Source organism: Podarcis filfolensis, assembly GCF_964270895.1.
Source record: "Podarcis filfolensis genome assembly, chromosome: 3".
Classification (NCBI taxonomy): Eukaryota; Metazoa; Chordata; class Lepidosauria; order Squamata; family Lacertidae; genus Podarcis; species Podarcis filfolensis.
The window spans coordinates 58,557,001-58,574,245 of record NC_139606.1 but is presented as its reverse complement, the minus strand read 5'-3'; the positions used below and the strand labels follow the sequence as shown (position 1 = coordinate 58,574,245).

At 39.7% G+C, this 17,245-nt stretch overlaps 1 protein-coding gene across 13 annotated transcripts in view; it reads right to left on the bottom strand.

Moving 5' to 3' along the window:
* Positions 1-17,245, bottom strand: part of LAMA2 (laminin subunit alpha 2) — a 359,840-nt gene that overhangs the window by 241,267 nt on the left and 101,328 nt on the right. For all 13 annotated transcript variants that reach the window (XM_083607541.1, XM_083607530.1, XM_083607532.1 and 10 more), the window contains exon 4: positions 9,079-9,321. In XM_083607541.1, coding sequence (XP_083463667.1) covers positions 9,079-9,321 — 243 coding nt within the window. The remainder of the gene's footprint in view (positions 1-9,078; positions 9,322-17,245) is intronic.

Below are 17,245 nucleotides of genomic sequence, written 5' to 3'. Positions count from 1 at the left end.
ATGGGATGGAGGCAGAATTTCTTGGAGAATCCTGCTGCGGAATAAAAGCTTAAACCTCCTTTCTCTACCTGCTGTGACCTTGATAACAACCACACACACACATGCCCGGTATTAAGTTTTAAGATGTGATTGCTAATCGTGTTGTCTGTGTGCCACTTTGAACCACATTTATTCTTTAGTAAGGTGAACAAACACTGAGTGTGCTGCTGCATGAGGAGAAAAGTGCAGCTGTTTCACCACTCCCCCACTCTTGCTGCTACCCTACACATTTAGTCTACTCCTTGGGGTGCACATGATCTGTTCGTTGGGCAACTGCTCCTGAAATGAATCTATCCTACCCAAGTTCCAATTGTGCAAGGGAAAAAATGCAATTTAAAACTGCTGGTGTAGCTTGTGCTATATAGGACCAATGTGGCCCAGAGGCTAAGCAATCGTTGAATAGTCAAGCAGTTAAGCCAGTAAGCAGAGAAGCAAGAAGGGTATGAGCAGGTAGGCAGGCAAGCCACCAAGCAAGCCAGCATAGTTAAATACATAGTGAGGTAATCAAGAATGGGCAGTTTGAGAAATGCCCAGCCTTTATTAAGAATCAGATTGTTCAAACACAGAATCCATGCCAACGTGGAGCTGGAACCCACTTGTGGCATTAGCAACAACAACAATGTCTATTATTTATATGCTGCGCATCTGACTGGGTTGCCCCAGCCACTCTGGGTGGCTTCTAGCAAATTAAAACTTCTAAAAATCAATTGTTTATCAGCCTTGCTGAACTTGTAGCTTAACAGTAGCTTAGAGCCGTCTGAAGTAGCGGTGCCTACACACAACAGACAGCTGATCATCTGCTCTCTCTCTCCTGTATATGTACGAGTGAAAAACAACAACAGGTTGACCAGAGACACGCCATGTCGAACCTTCTCCCTTCTTTAGTGTACTGAAACCTGCATTGAGAAGATTAGCAATCATGAAAAAGTAGCATGAAATATGAGTATTAAAAAAAAGAGTACAGTGGTACCTCAGGTTACAGACGCTTCAGGTTACAGACTCCGCTAATCCAGAAATAGTACCTCAGGTTAATAACTTTGCTTCAGAATAAGAACAGAAATCGTACAGCAGTGGCGTGGCAGTGGGAGGCCCCATTAGCTAAAGTGGTACCTCAGGTTAAGAACAGTTTCAGGTTAAGAACGGACCTCCAGAATGAATTAAGTTCTTAACCCAAGGTACCACTATACATTGATTAGAATGGAAGGGTCACTGGGTTTATTTCATATACATGCATACAGAGATGGTTGGGAGTTTAGAACACTTTGGTAGATGTTGGCTTCCTTTTTGGGGGCAGGAATTACATTTGCTATATTCAACCAATTTTACTGGGCAGCACGATGTCACAGCGATTTTTCAAACCACGCTGAGTTGAATATGTTTCAGTTTTGAGTACTTGTAGACATGTCGACCCTTTGACCCTATGGTGTTGACACTCTGAAACTCCCAGTGTGAAAGGATTAAATCAGGCTGTGGGGAGAATTGGATTTACAGTACATTTGTAAGTCCTTTTCTCCTTCTCTCCATGCTTTCCTCTATCAGCCAATCAGTTTGTCCTGAACACCTATTCAAGCAGCAAAGGAATGAAGGGGATCTAAGAGAGGCATTGAGAAGTACCAGAGTTCAGCACTCCTGACATTATTGGCCTGACATTAGTGCAGCTCAGGAATGAGTTACATAGAAAAAAGGAGTTTTTCAAAAGGAGTCAAGACCTACATTTCAAAGGGGGGGGGCTTAAAAATGGATCCAGGTGTTAGCAGATGAGCACATGGTAGATGAAAGCAGTAGCACAGCTACAGTGTCACTGCTTCTCTCTGAGGCTTTTCTCTATACAATCTGTAACTGTGGCTAAATTCTGTTGGCGTGATTCTTTTTATTTGATTTTTCCCCCTTTTGAGTTGTTTATGGATTTCTAGATTCCCTTCAGTCTCTAAATGTGTGTTTTCAAGCTTCCGTTTGGATAGCCAAATTAAACAAAGACTGACGCATTTGTTAAATCAGTTTTATAGGGACAGGAAGTTATCCTCCAGCCCTTATCTTTGTGCTGTATCAGGAGGGACCTAGTGTTGAGAGGATGGAGGAAGCGCTTGAAAAACTACCATATTTCACATCAGAATAGAAAGATGCTGAATTTTAATCTTATTTCGATGAATTTGTCCAGCACACATACAAATAACAACACTTGAAGCCCAATAAAACCATGCTTTTCTCAAGGTTGTTACTAAATTCTGTTTCTATCTGTGCTTTTCCATGAGCAAAGCACACAGAAATATCATGTTGTGTCTCCTGACATTTCTTTAGTTTATTTGAACTAAGTATATAGGGATATTCTCCATCGTGCCAGGACTTCTATGCCACTGAACTGATAAATAATAGCAAAACTCCTGGCGGAAATAAACAATAGTGAAAAACTACATTTCCATTGAACTCTTTGAATGTTGTCTTGCCATAATAATTTTGAGCATTAACTGTGTTTCCTAAATTCCCTGTGAAACAGTTTGGGATAACACATTGTCTAAAAGAAGAAATCCAGAGCTGGGTCCATATTTATGCCACAGTTCTGCATACAATATACCTTTGTTTCATACTCCAGTCTCCGTTAGAATAATTTGCAGCAACTAATGTTACTTAGTTTCTAGAACCTTATGCAGACAGATACTAAATCCACTGAGTGGTGGTCCTGTATTCCCCTCATAAATGAAAAAGAACTATAAATGTAACCATGTAACTATATAACCAGGCCTCTGGCTGAATAAACATTCTATGGACTTTCAAATGTGTTTGTGGTTTGTTTATGATGATGATGATGATGATGATGATGATGATTAGGTATTTTGTGTTCTCACTTTGTATTCTTATGTGACCCTCAGATGAAGGGCAGCATAAAATATTTTATCTCTGTCACTACACACACACACACACACACACACACACACACAGTCTTAAAAATACTAAATGGCATTGATTTACAAACAATACACACCTTTGAGTATAGAATCCATATCCAACACCCATGCCTATATCTGTCTCCAGGATGCTGTGTCCTTGCCTGACTCCTGCTTTCTCATAACTAATAGCTTCTTTTAAAACTCCTTTTACTGCACTGCTGTACTTATGAAGAATCAATACTGCATTAATACTCTCCATCTCTCCATGGGGAGTGTGCTTTTACCTATAATCTTACCAGGCAATCAAATGCAGTTTGATTAAAGAAAATGTGCAGGTGCCTTCTGATGTCCCCCTTTAAGGTAGTTTTAAAACTAAAGAAATCAGGAAATAGTTCATAGGCTAGGTTGTATAATATAGCTTCACATTACAAAGTTCACCAGTCACTCTCAGATAATAAAAGATATGTGCTTATGCTCACTAAAAATGGATCTTATTATGACCATTACCTCTACCATTCAGCGGCTGAGTTGTATCCAGAACCTCTAATCATGGATTTCAGGGTGTTAGCAATTCACTGGCATGATTAATTTGCAAACTGCTTTTGTTCCCAGGAATAGTCACCATGTAGACCTATACATATAGGACTCAAATTTATAGACAACAAAAAGTCATGCATGAGTCAGCTACCAATCAAGATGGGAAGGGATGAGCAATAGTCTAGAAGATGTAACTTAAAAGTAAAGCACAGCTAACTTAATATTATTTTGGAATTAAAAATCTCCCAAACAAATGTGACTCTTTCAGATTCACATTTACGACATCTGACCATCCCCAACTGCAGCAGAGAAGAAATACATGAATGCAGTGTTGAGCAGTATCAGGTCCCAAGGTATGGTCTTAGTGCAAGGTATGGTCATAATGCAGCCATCTTGCTGAAGCTAATCAGGTATGTGTTAATGCCTAGGTGGAAAAGATGCCCAAGAACTGTCAGCACCCATGGATTCTGACTGGTATGCTGGAATATGGCTGGAGATGGATGTATCTTTACTATCTGGTTTCTTGAACACAAGTCATTAAGTGTTGGCTTATAGGTGTGAAGGAGACATCACACGCCACAGAAGCAACTTTCACCTTGCATTTCCTAAGATACAATGCTTTCAAACTGAGTGTAGCCACACATTCAGCTGTAAAATTTCAAACAGGGATAATTGAGGAATATTCATGCATATGAGTGATAATTGAGGGATAGTCCTGCAGTATGAGTGACCCCAAAGATTGTTGTTGTTTAGTCGTTTAGTCGTGTCCGACTCTTCGTGATCCCATGGACCAGAGCACGCCAGGCACTTCTGTCTTCCACTGCCTCCCGCAGTTTGGTCAGACTCGTGTTTGTAGCTTCGAGGACACAGTCCAACCATCTCTTCCTCTGTCATCCCCTTCTCCTTGTGCCCTCAATCTTTCCCAACATCAGGGTCTTTTCCAGGGAGTCTTCTCTTCTCATGAGGTGGCCAAAGTATTGGAGCCTCAGCTTCATGATCTGTCCTTCCAGTGAGCACTCAGGGCTAATTTCCTTAAGAATGGATGCGTTTGATCTTCTTGCAGTCCATGGGACTCTCAAGAGTCTCCTCCAGCACCATAATTCAAAAGCATCAATTCTTCGGCGATCAGCCTTCTTTATGGTCCAGCTCTCACTTCCATACATCACTACTGGGAAAACCATGGCTTTAACTATACGGACCTTTGTTGGCAAAGATTAATATAAGATAAACAGGACCTGGGATTTACAGAGGTATGGGGTGATGAAGGTGCATATGTGTTAAAGAAACAGCGGCCATTTTAGCCGTAACAGCATGTGCTGTGCAGTTTTTATGAAAATGCTGGACCCAGGGACATAGGAGAGAATGTTGTAAGCCCTCTGTGTATGCTCCTTGTCTGAGATGTGGCTGTGTATCTTGGTGCACATACAATGGTACCTTGGTTATTGAACAAAATGCATTCTGGGAGGTCGTTTGACCTGCAGCCAATGAGAAGTTGTGGAAGCCACACTGGATATTCGGCTTCTGAAAATCATTTGAAAACCAGAACACTCACTTCTGGGTTTCGATCGTTCGAGAGCCGATTTGTTCGGGAGCCAAGCCGTTTGAGATCCAAGGCAAGGTATGACTGTATCTGTTTTATAGTTTCCATGTGCACTGCTATATGCCCTCTTGAGTTAATAAAGTAGTCTGAAAATCATATACAAAGCTACATATTCTGGTGGTTTCTTAAGGAATGCATGGCATTAGTAATAAAAACACACTTTTGGATGGGTCACTGCCCTCTTGTGCTATTGTTGCTTTCTTTGCAAAGCACTACAGTATCCCGACTGAAACCTGCATGTCATTAAAAGTCATTAAAACACTAACATTGAAATGATAGAAAGCATAATGAATTGCAATATGATGCTCTATGGGTAACAGGGTGTGACAGGTAGATAGAAACCCTGCTCAGAAACTGTGCAGAGTGTACATATGGATACATGTGGAGGAACAGACATGAGGATGAGTGAACCAGACATCAGGGCGGGGGGGGGGGGGAGAGAACCTAAAGCAAATTAGATTTCATCCTCCATCAGATATGAAAGTAATTCGTGACAAACCTCTGCTCTTCAGAGCTGATTTCTGATTTCACTGATTAGACTGAAAAGGATCATAAAAATGAAGAATGCAATGCATGGGGTCGTTAGAAAGTTCAGCCTAAATGAAGATCAAGTTAAACAAAAGCCATGTATCTTCCACAGGAAAAATAAAAGATATTACTAAGAGTAAGAGTTAATGTCCCTAGAATAATTTTACATAACAAGATTAATAAAAACATAGGCACTAAGTTCTAATCCTTAAAAAGAAGAAACCAACTGCTTTTTATAAAGAACAAAATTAAATGCAAATAACAGTGGCTTCAATGCAAGTGAAATGAAGCAAAAATCACCATGGTTACCATTAATTTTTAGTTTTCAGATTAATGAAAATCGCAGGAATCAAACGTGATGATGCCAGCTTTGTAAAGCTTTTGAAAAGGTTGAAATTTTATTAAATGAGGAGGAAAGGTAGTGTAAAGGCAGCTGCATGTTTACACCACATAGTCTTAATTAGTGCTGAAAGGAAAGCTCACACAATTATGGCTCTTTTCATATTATCAATATTGTTAGCCTAGAATCCTAGCATAGATAAAGAACAGCAAACTCCTTAGAACCCTGTGGAGAATAGTAATTTTCAATTTTAAACCATCATAAAACCCAACAACGCAACCTGAAATTTATGCCAAAATATTCTTGGAAAAACCCAAGTTTTGTGGTATGACATGGAAATTCACATTCTTTTTTTTTTTTTAAAGCATATTGTTTGGCATTTATGTTTCTAGATATAAATCTGATTTTATACATTCATTTCAGTCTCTTCATTATAATTTGAAAACCAGGAAGCTCTTTATGACTCACTTCCCCACAAAACATATTACCTACCTATCCATCACTGATTTGTGCACAATGTACCATATGAGTCAGAAATGAAACATCCAAAATCCCTTTGGACATATCCAAAAATGCAAACTAGGAATGGAACATTTGCCATTTGATCACTCTCTTAGGGCCCAATATTATAGAGAAGATCCATCAGCTGAGAGGCTACAGAATTTGACAAAAGCTGTGCTATGCCACTGGAACACTGGATATGCCACCAACTTGTACTATATTGCCCTCTGCATGCTGAACTGAGAGCTAAGTTTATCCTTGATTTGTTGCTCTGGATACCTGATGTGGATGATCAAGTGAAAATATTTGTTGTCTGGTTTTCACAAATTTGTGACAGCCAATTTTGTGAGATTTGCAGTCGCTTGCCCAGAATTTTTGTGTACGTTTCTCCTAATATACATATTTTTTGCATGTGATTTAGCCTACCAAACACTTTTTTTGCAATAAATATAATATAAAACATTTTGGCATGTTATTTTTCAGTAATACTGATTGGGGTAGTTTGAATGTCAAGGAATAGCTCAGTTTCTGGTTGTCCATTGTTTTAGAAAGGGAAACTGAACCAAAACAGTCCCCCATTTATTTCACCACGAGAAACCAAAGGCTAGGGTGTAGCTCAGCACTAAATCACAATTGCGTAAACACCACACAGGGAGATCATAACTTCGGCCATATGGCATAAGGCTATATCCCTCTGGCCACATGCGATGCACATGTAGAGCTCACAAGGGGGAACTCTGGAGAACCAAGCCAAGGCATGACACTGGAAGAGAGTGAGATGCTACTTTGCTGCTTAACACCTTTTCATAGAATCATAGAATCATAGAATCATAGAGTTGGAAGAGACCACAAGGGCCATCGAGTCCAACCCCCTGCCAAGCAGGAAACACCATCAGAGCACTCCTGTCATATGGTTGTCAAGCCTCTGCTTAAAGACCTCCAAAGAAGGAGACTCCACCACACTCCTTGGCAGCAAATTCCACTGTCGAACAGCTCTTACTGTCAGGAAGTTCTTCCTAACGTTTAGGTGGAATCTTCTTTCTTGTAGTTTGGATCCATTGCTCCGTGTCCGCTTCTCTGGAGCAGCAGAAAACAACCTTTCTCCCTCCTCTATGTGACATCCTTTTATATATTTGAACATGGCTATCATATCTTTTTTTTAAAAAAAATAATATTTATTCAAATTTTCATCCATACATAAACACAAAAAAGAGACAAGAAAAACAAAAAAAATACAGCAAAAAAAAAAAAAAAGAAAAAGAAAAAGCCAAAAAAGAAAAAAGAAAAATACAAATCTCAGATTACAACTTTTCATTTGCTTATTTCTTGAACCTCCTCACACCTCCCTTTTTGTATTCTAGTTTAAATTGTTATTCCAGCAAATTCTTCCCATGTTTCTCAATTTTAATTTAAATAATCAATCTTAACAATCTATCTTATTTGTTGATTCAACATAAACTTTCTATCTTTTAACGTTATCTGTTGTTCAATTTACCTTAATCTCTTTTACCTTATCTTATCTTAAAATCTTAAAATTTCAAAGTTTGATCCTTCCACTTCTACCCCACTAAGCAGGTCATCAACATTGGTTAGGACCAGATCTAAAATGGCTGTTCCTCTTGTTGCTTCTCCCACTTTCTGGACAATGAAGTTGTCTGCAAGGCCAGTGAGGAATCTGTTTGACCTTATGCTCTTGGCTGAGTTTGACATCCAACAAATATCCGGGTAATTGAAGTCCCCCATTACTACTATCTCCCTTCCTTTTGCATGCTTGGCCATCTGTTCCAGGAAGGCATCATCTATGTCCTCCGTTTGGCTTGGGGATCTATAGTAAACTCCCACAATGAGGTCACTGTTATTCTTCTCTCCCTTAATTTTCACCCAAATGCTCTCTCTTTGGCTTTGAGGTTCTAAATCTTGGATCTCTTCACAGGTATACACATCCCTGACATAGATTATATCCCTCCATTATTACATTCCAATCGTGGGACTTATCCCACCAGGTTTCAGTGATGCCTATTATGTCATATTTAGTTTGCTGTACCAAGAGCTCAAGCTCATCTTGTTTATTTCCCATGCTTTGTGCATTAGTGTACAGACATTGAAGTCCATTAGTCATTCCCCCGTGTCTCTTATTTAAGGATTTTTTCCTCCCACCACTAGGTCTGCGTGCTGTTTGCTCCATTTGGTCTATGACATTTGGATGATCATCTTCATCAATTGATAGACTCCTACCTTCAGGAGCACTGTCTCCCTCTCCCACATTAGTCAGTTTAAAGCCCTCCTGATGAGGTTTCTGAGATTTTTGGCAAAAGCATTCCTCCCAACCGTTGTGAGGTGCAGCCCATCGCTTGCCAGAAGTCCATCTGCTCCAGCACCTTGAGCAAACGTTTCTACTCAAGAATCTAATAAAGAGGGCTCCCTAACTTCAGAGCCTGTAAATGATGCTGCAAAGCTTGAGTATAGCCATTGTTACTGGATAGAAAATTTTAGAGATATCTAAATATACTTTCTTCAGTACACTATGACTATGTTTGAAAACTCCTGAACTTATGCATGCACAAACATTAATTTATGGGAAAATATGCATATTCGGAGGGCAGTGTGGTTGCCAGCATATTGACATCGGCAGTACTCCCCCATCTTACCTCTCCATTCTCCAGCGGATGAATCCTAGAGTAATATGAAGTGCATATAACTTCATCATCTTTTGTATACGATGGAGGTCCAGTGCGGGGAAGAATGTTGTAGTGAGTCAGACATTCTGTGTCTGTGATAGCGTAGTACTGCCAGGGCTCATAGTTGACACCATCTAGTGAACGTTCCAAAACCCAGTTTCCAGGTCGTGGTGCATTAGCTGCTTTTAAAATGATATAAGCAATTTGGAACACCTGGGAGAATGTGAGAAAGAAAAAAATATATATCAGAATAACTGGTTGAAGTACAGTATATTTTTCTTTTGCTCATTTACAAGCAAGCAATGCTGATTCTAAAGAAGTTTGATATTATACCTTGGCTTTAGCAAAGTCTGCAGAGAAAACAATAGCATATATCCTGTTTACAGCAGCATCCCATTAATGAGAAGTGAAGCTGAACATTCGCTCTGTGTTAAACCTCTTGCACTACTGAACTCTATTGTTGTTCTATGGTTACTCTGCTGTTGCTCGCTTTGGGATAGATGCCTAGCATATAAAGTAGCGTGAAATGGCTGTACCTCAAGCTCAAGCTCTACCACTAAGCTCCTAGCAGTTCCTATATCTAATATGAAGGAGCTTGGGTCAAGGGGCTATGAAAGAGGGAGAGCACAGCAAAGATGAACACTGATTCAGGTTCTAGAACCATCACAATGTAATGTGATGTGCTGTACCCACAAGGGTGCCAACTTGAATAAAATACGGGGTGGGCGACTAGGTAAGCCCTACTCCACATAATCAATCACAAGACATGGCACACACACACACACCATTATACAAATTTAGTAAATAAATACAAATTTAGTAAATACAGTAATACAATTTCAGTAACCTCACAAAATTGCTACTGCTGAGCTACACCATCCTCCATATATTTTCCAGTCCCCAGTTGGTGTTCCAATCCCATCTGGAAACCCATTTAAATCTTTCTTCATCCGAGAAACACCACCCTGAACATTCAGCTGGTGATTTCTACCTGCAGCTTATGAGTACTGCTCTTATATAAGCAGATTATGAACATTTAATCAACACTCATTATGATTTGCTCTTTCACCTGCCTTGCCAACTAATTTACAAAGGATTTATTTTCAACTAACCTACTTACCAAGACTGATACACAAGACACAATTATATTTGAATAAGCTTTGAATATGCTAATAATTTATCTTTTTGTAAATCAGATTTTATTACAACCCAGATAAAAATGAAACAGGTGGATACGAGTATACATCTCAGTAAGAATAATTAAAAGGATTTCATAGATACTACTTACTTATTACTTATTCAAACCTTTATTAGGCATTATACAAACAAAACGATAAAAGAAAAAGTAACATATAAAAGCCTTGAGATATATACAGAAAGGCAGAAAGGCAGCATATCATAGTATCATAGATACTAACTCACATTTAGAATGTAGCAAACTCTTAGTCAAAATATATCACAAAGATGGGCAGTTGGATGCCTGGGGTATCGGTATTGCCCTCTGAACAGCATTTTATATACTGGAAATCCATCCATTATATAAAGGAAAGTATTAGCATACATTGAAAGGTAATAGGGTTTCATTCTTGATAGCCTCTCCAATATTGTTGTATAATATATAAATCAATATTTATCACACAGAAGAAACACTTCTTTGGTGTAGTGTGGTGTTCTGTGGTGTAGTGTGGTGTGGTGTAGTGGTTAAGAGCGGTGGACTCGTAATCTGGTGAACTGGGTTCGCTTCCCCGCTCCTCCACATGCAGCTGCTGGGTGACCTTGGGCCAGTCACACTTCTCTGAAGTCTCTCAGTCTCACTCACCTCACAGAGTGTTTGTTGTGAGGGAGGAAGGGAAAGAAGATTGTTAGCTGCTTTGAGACTCCTTAGGGTAGTGATAAAGTGGGATATCAAATCCAAACTCCAAACACTATTATGTATCTGCATAGTTTTCCTGGAGACAAGCAGCTGCATGTATTTCTCCAATTCCAATACAGGCCCTCCTGAAGATAATGGAGAACCACAGCAAACCATCATTTCCATTTCTGGAGTTCTTAAGAAATGCAAGGCGTAAACAGAAATCTTAGTGTTTTCAGTTCTGGAGTTATAGCAAGAAGTGTGAAGAATGACAAAGAAAATTTTATAGTGGGAAACTAGAAGACAATGTTCCATATCATTAGTTGGTGAAAGCTTGGGTTTTCACTGGAACTCTGCCAATTCACACCAACTGAAGTTCTTGAATATTATAATTACAGAGTGGAACAGATGAAATAATTAGAGCTGTTTCAGTTTTTTTTTCATGGTAGCTTGGCAGCTTTTCCAGTGTTGGCATTAAAATGTGTAAAGGAGAAAAATGGAGATTTCACATTAATACTTTGCTACTGTAACTAAGTACTTCAGGGGTTTCCCAGCAGAGAATTCTGAGAGCTTCCTAAAAATGAATTTAGTGTCAGCTAACATTTATATTTTGTTGTGTTTTTAATGCTGTGTTCAAGAAAGGTTCTGGGGTGACTGCCTCACTCTCTAAATTATCCAGAGGTGAGCATTGTACTGTTTAGTGCTGCATAAAGCTGTATCATGGAGCATTTCCCCTTATTGACCATCCGTGTCCTTTAACTATGACTTGCAAGCACCTAGCAGCAAACAGAGTGGAATCTATGTCTGTCTGGCTAAGCCTGCTAGAAAGGAGGGTAGTTAACTGTCATCACAACAAACTGGTAGAGCATAAGAAGAGTCCTTTTGGATCAGACCAAAGACCGATCTTGTCCAATTTCAAATAGTGACCAGCCAAATATTTCCAGGAAACCAAGTGGGATATTGTCCTCCCAGCTTTTTAAATCCCAGCTACTAGAATACAGAGGGCTGTATCCAACTAACTTAAGAGTCACTGAAATTAATGTACCTATATTAATCTATGAGAGATTCCCAATTGTGCAATGCTTGGAAATCCATTTTTTCCATCTTTGGAGCACTACGGTAGGAGGACCTGCACCCCTATAGAACAGGGTTAGGCTACATGGTGTCCTCCAGATGTTGCTGGGACTCCAACTCTCATCAGCCCAGATAGCATGTCAAATGGTGATGGGAGTTGTAATCCAGCAACATCTGGGGGAAACCCTGCTATAGAACTTGTTCTACTCACTTTCTTGAAGACTAGAAGCCCTGTCCCAGATAGGATACTGACATCCTATTCATAAAGTATACTGAAACATCTTACTTGACTGTGTCAGGCCAAAATGAAGTTCCATCAGGCTGCCACTATTCCCTTGGACTTTTAAGTGATTCCTAGCCAATTAGGTTGCTTCTATTCACTCACATCACCCTAGTCCTATCAACCCATTGTCCCACACTCACCTCTGATCATTACCTGACAGTTCTTTGTGTCCCATATCTGGCTTTTTATCCTTCCTTTCCCTGTCCCTTTCTGCAACAGAAATACATCACCCAAGTGTAATATAGACAACCATTACCTAATGTAATAGCAAAGTTCTTTCTCCTTCACAGCATGCAGGTGCCTACAGGCACACAGTGGTTTCAGATAATAAGGGAGGAAGTCAACATCGCACTCGAGGAGGGACCAGCCCAATGTCATTCAGTAAGCTTCATGGCTGAGTGGGGATTTGAACCCTGGTCTCCCAGAAGGGCCATTACCATTTTCATGAGATTGACTCAAGACAGACACTGGAACCTGACTGTACAAACCTGCTGAATGTTAGAGGGAGGAAATACTGATGGGCGACAGTTGCTCACAGGAACTTAGCTATAATCATTATACACTTCCTCAAGGACACAATGGCAGCAACAAGGTATGTCACAAAAAGTAGTTATGCTGTTGTCATTGCTGCTCCTTAGTCTTTCAGCTCTCCCTCACTCCCCTTCCTGACATTTCCAACACAAACCCTCTACTCTCTTCATTTCCCCACTAAATGACAGAGTGAACTCAAGTCAGTAGTTATAGCCACACTGAATCAGATGAATGGATGTCATTTATAGCAAACAATGTAGTGCAACTTAAATACGGCTAGAGTATATTTTACCCTTTCACAAAATGAAGCCGTTTGAAACGAATTGGTCTGTTTGGAGTGCTTGGTAATTTAAGGTTCTTTTCCTGTTTGAATACCTTGGGAAACGACTGCATTTTACAAGAGCTCTTCTCTGACTTATTATTGTGGGGAGCCATATTCAATTTTCAGCTGCCAGTTTTTGGGGATGGAGGGCAAGGAATAAATGGCTCAGTTGTTCTAAAGATGTCCAATTGCATTTATACTACTCCAGCCATAGAGATTATTGGGTCACATAGTACTTAGATGAGAAAAAGAGAGAGAACTGTGAAGCACTCAAATCAACCATTCTAAAAGTTGGGTTATATTCAGTGCTCTGAGTTTAAAATGTTCGCAAAAGGTGGCAGGCTAGCATGAATTTAGCATTGCTCCCAGGAAATGTGGTGTTTCCTTTGACTTGCTCTCACATGAGTTAAGAGAGGGAAATTGAATAGGAGCATGATTGAAATCACCAAGGCAGGCAATTGGAAACAATGGGTTGTTCTTTTTTGAATGAAAATCTGAGCCACAGTTTTTTCCTGACACAACTCTCTTCAGTGAATGATCCCCTAATGAAGGATGTGATTCATTCTTAAACCTTAAGTTGTCTTCATCTTGAAGGTCATGTTCAAAGTGTTAACCAAGCAAACATATTTGGAATTCTGAGGCAACTTTCAGCTAGGTTGATTGACCCCTGGAAATTCTTGCCTGTTTCTATCACATAGCAGCACTCTGTCAATGTAAGGACATAAGATAAACACTTTGGAGCAGACCAAAGGCTCACTAAGCCTAGCATCCTAATTTTCTGCGGCCAGCCAGAAGCCTTCAGGTAGCCCACAGTCAGGGCATGAAAGTAACCCAGTGAAATTTGTATGATTCTCTTTTAAAATCACTGACGTTTAATGGCCATTAGTACATCTTGCAACAGTGAATGCCATAAAATAATTGTGTGAAGTATCTGACACCTATCTGAAATACATAAATTGTTATCTCAAAGCTCCGGGGCGCTTAATCCCATGTGTACTGGTACTACCTGTGGTTTATTCAGTATTGAGGAAATACATTCTCCACATGCTCAGGGCTTTCAGAACAGGACCTGAGCTTTGTGACCTTTCCCCAGACAACATCTTTGAGAGTTTCTGGTTGAAAGCTGACCATCACTCACCATTTACTTGGATTATCTGTAGCTTTGGTTCATCTATGTTTGCTCAGAATTAACACGTCTTCATTTCAAAAGAACATGGTGTTTTGCTCTGTGATACATGCCATTGAAAGCATTTAAAAAAAATTGCTCCAAATTTCACCTCCAGACGCTATTGCTTTGGGCCTATCTGTTCTGCATTACATGGTTCACTTCTCGCCTCAACTCAACGTACCAGTGCTTACATTTGAAACTCTAACCACCTTTCGTCCTGGGTGAATTGAGGGGTTTTAGTCTCCCATATATAGACCTCCAAACATTCCTGCTTCTAGCATCTCCCTCAGAATGCCATTTGGCAGCTAGGGATGTGGATCAGACCTGCTTTACTTGTGTCACCAATGGTCTGGAATTGCCTTCCAAGCAGATCTGTATGGACTTATCACTATATTTTCCTTATTGGGCATATGAGTATTCTACATAAGGCTAGGTAGAAATTTATTTCAGTGTCGGGGGTGTGTGTACAATTTTCAGAGGAAAATATTTTGAACTACATACTTACAATATGGAATCTGACAACTGGACACCGTAAATGGATTCTTCATGCCCTTACTATGGCCAAAAGACTGATACTGATGCACTGGAAATATAAGTGTATGGTTCTATTTAATGAATGGATTGAAGATATGACTACACTTGCAACTTATGAATGGATTGCTTATAGATGTAGACTTTGCATAGATAAGTATAATGATATCTGGAACACATTTATACAAAATATAGTAGGTTATATGTATATATTAGATAAGTATATATAATTGTTAACTTTTATAATGATGCAGTATACTTTTTATTTTTATTTTTCATTTAGTTCAATTAAACTGTTCTAAAAATAATAAAAGAAATTTATGTCAGAGAAATCTGATGAGGCAATGGTAAGGAACAATAAGGATATTGTGTTAGTATTAGTGGTTTGTGAAAAATTTGTTGAATCACACTTGTACAGCTATTTCATGAAGAGAAATACTTTCTACCATGCACTCAAAGCCATCTGGTTTTATCTATTAAAAGAAAACTTATCCACGCCCCCCCCCCCGACATTTAGAAGAGTGGAATGCAGCACATTTCAAATGTTATAACAAGAATGGTTGCCATATTAGTTCCAAATGCAGGCAGGTGTGGTTCAAATAATAGCTTCTACTTGGCTAAATCTGTTGCTAGCAATCTGTTGACTCCTGATCCAGTATCTTGAACTCTGTATTCAGACCTATTTTCTGGATGCAAAGATCTAGCCTCAGAATAGTGTGTGCAAGGCTTCCCCACACCTTTTGGGGGTGGTGTGGTGTTTGAACTGGTTTCCAAGTATGCACAGAATACTAGCATTAAGTTTCATTCCATTAACATGCTGGACTAGAGTCCACAGGTGCTTAGATATTATGTGTATTGTGTTTCTTGCAGCAGGATAGTAAGATCTACATTTAATTTTTCTGCTCACTGCAGATCTGAAACTTTTAGCACTTTCTTTTAGCTAAGCCAATGATGAAAAATGCAGTAAGAGTGTTTTAAAAAAGAGCCCAGAAAATAATCAAAATTCCAAGCTAATCAAAACTCTTTTGAGACTGGTTTTTATTTTAATGTGAAGTAGTACCAGTAATTATTAATACAGCACACCAAACTCATTTTGAAGCATAGAATAGACAATAGACTATTCTCTCCACTTCAGCCTTTAATTGTAGAAAAAATCCACAAGTTCTTTGTTGAAATTATGCCAAGTTATTGACATCTGAGAAAGTTGAGGAATACACCAGATATTGCAGTGTCCATTCCACAGCTTAAGTGTCAGAGAGTGGCTTCATGAAAAGAAACAATGGAAAGGGGTGGGGAGAGAAACAGTCCTTGAGGACTAGATAAGCAGTCAGAGTCCTGGCATAGGAGAATGGACATTTTCGCTGCCTTTCCAAAATCCCCATGAGAGAGCAGGCCCATATTGTAAGAAACAAAGACTACAGAAACTAGCAGAAACTAGGAACACTTGACATTTTAAAAAGACACTGCAGGTTTGAGCTGTAAATCTAGTCAAATATTGGGTTCAAATCTTGCACCAGCTCTGCAATATACAACATGCAATCTAACTGGACTATTGATGATGACTTGAATGAGATAGTAAGATAAGGAAGCAATGGCAGCATAATGGCAGCTTGTTTGTATAGGACTGCTCTCAAGTAACTGGTTTATGGAACACAGCCTAAGCATATTAGTTAAAGATAATGAGAGAACAGGGTTGCACTAGTTTCTATGGATTACAGTCCACTTCTTAAAGTGCATGAAGTGTTATCTTAAATTGGCGTGCACACACACGTGCGCACACACACTCATGATGCGAAAGGAATACCTGCAGTCTCTCTCTCAGAAATGCTTCAGGCTTATGGAAGGTGTGGGCCCAGTTCTGAGATAATGGAGTATACTATGGGTTTGGGAAGGGGACTCTTGGTTTGAGAAAATCTTGCAACTGGTGTGCCCTAATACCAGGAAGCAGCAGGAATCTGGATAACTACAAAAGTTTGTATTTTTTGGCAAACAATAGATCAACAGCTCTGCATAACAACTAAGACTTCCTATACTGGCAAGACCAATGTCCGAGTTAGTTCCCACTAAGCTATGGAAAAGAAGATCAAACCGATCCATTCTTAAGGAAATCAGCCCTGAGTGCTCATTGGAAGGACAGATCCTGAAGTTGAGGCTCCAATACTTTGGCCACCTCATGAGAAGAGAAGACTCCCTGGAAAAGACCCTGATGTTGGGAAAGACTGAGGGCACAAGGAGAAGGGGACGACAGAGGATGAGATGGTTGGACAGTGTTCTCAAAGCTACCAGCATGAGTTTGACCAAACTGCAGGAGGCAGTGGAAGACAAGAGTGCCTGGCGTGCTCTGGTCCATGGGGTCACGATGAGTCGGACATGACT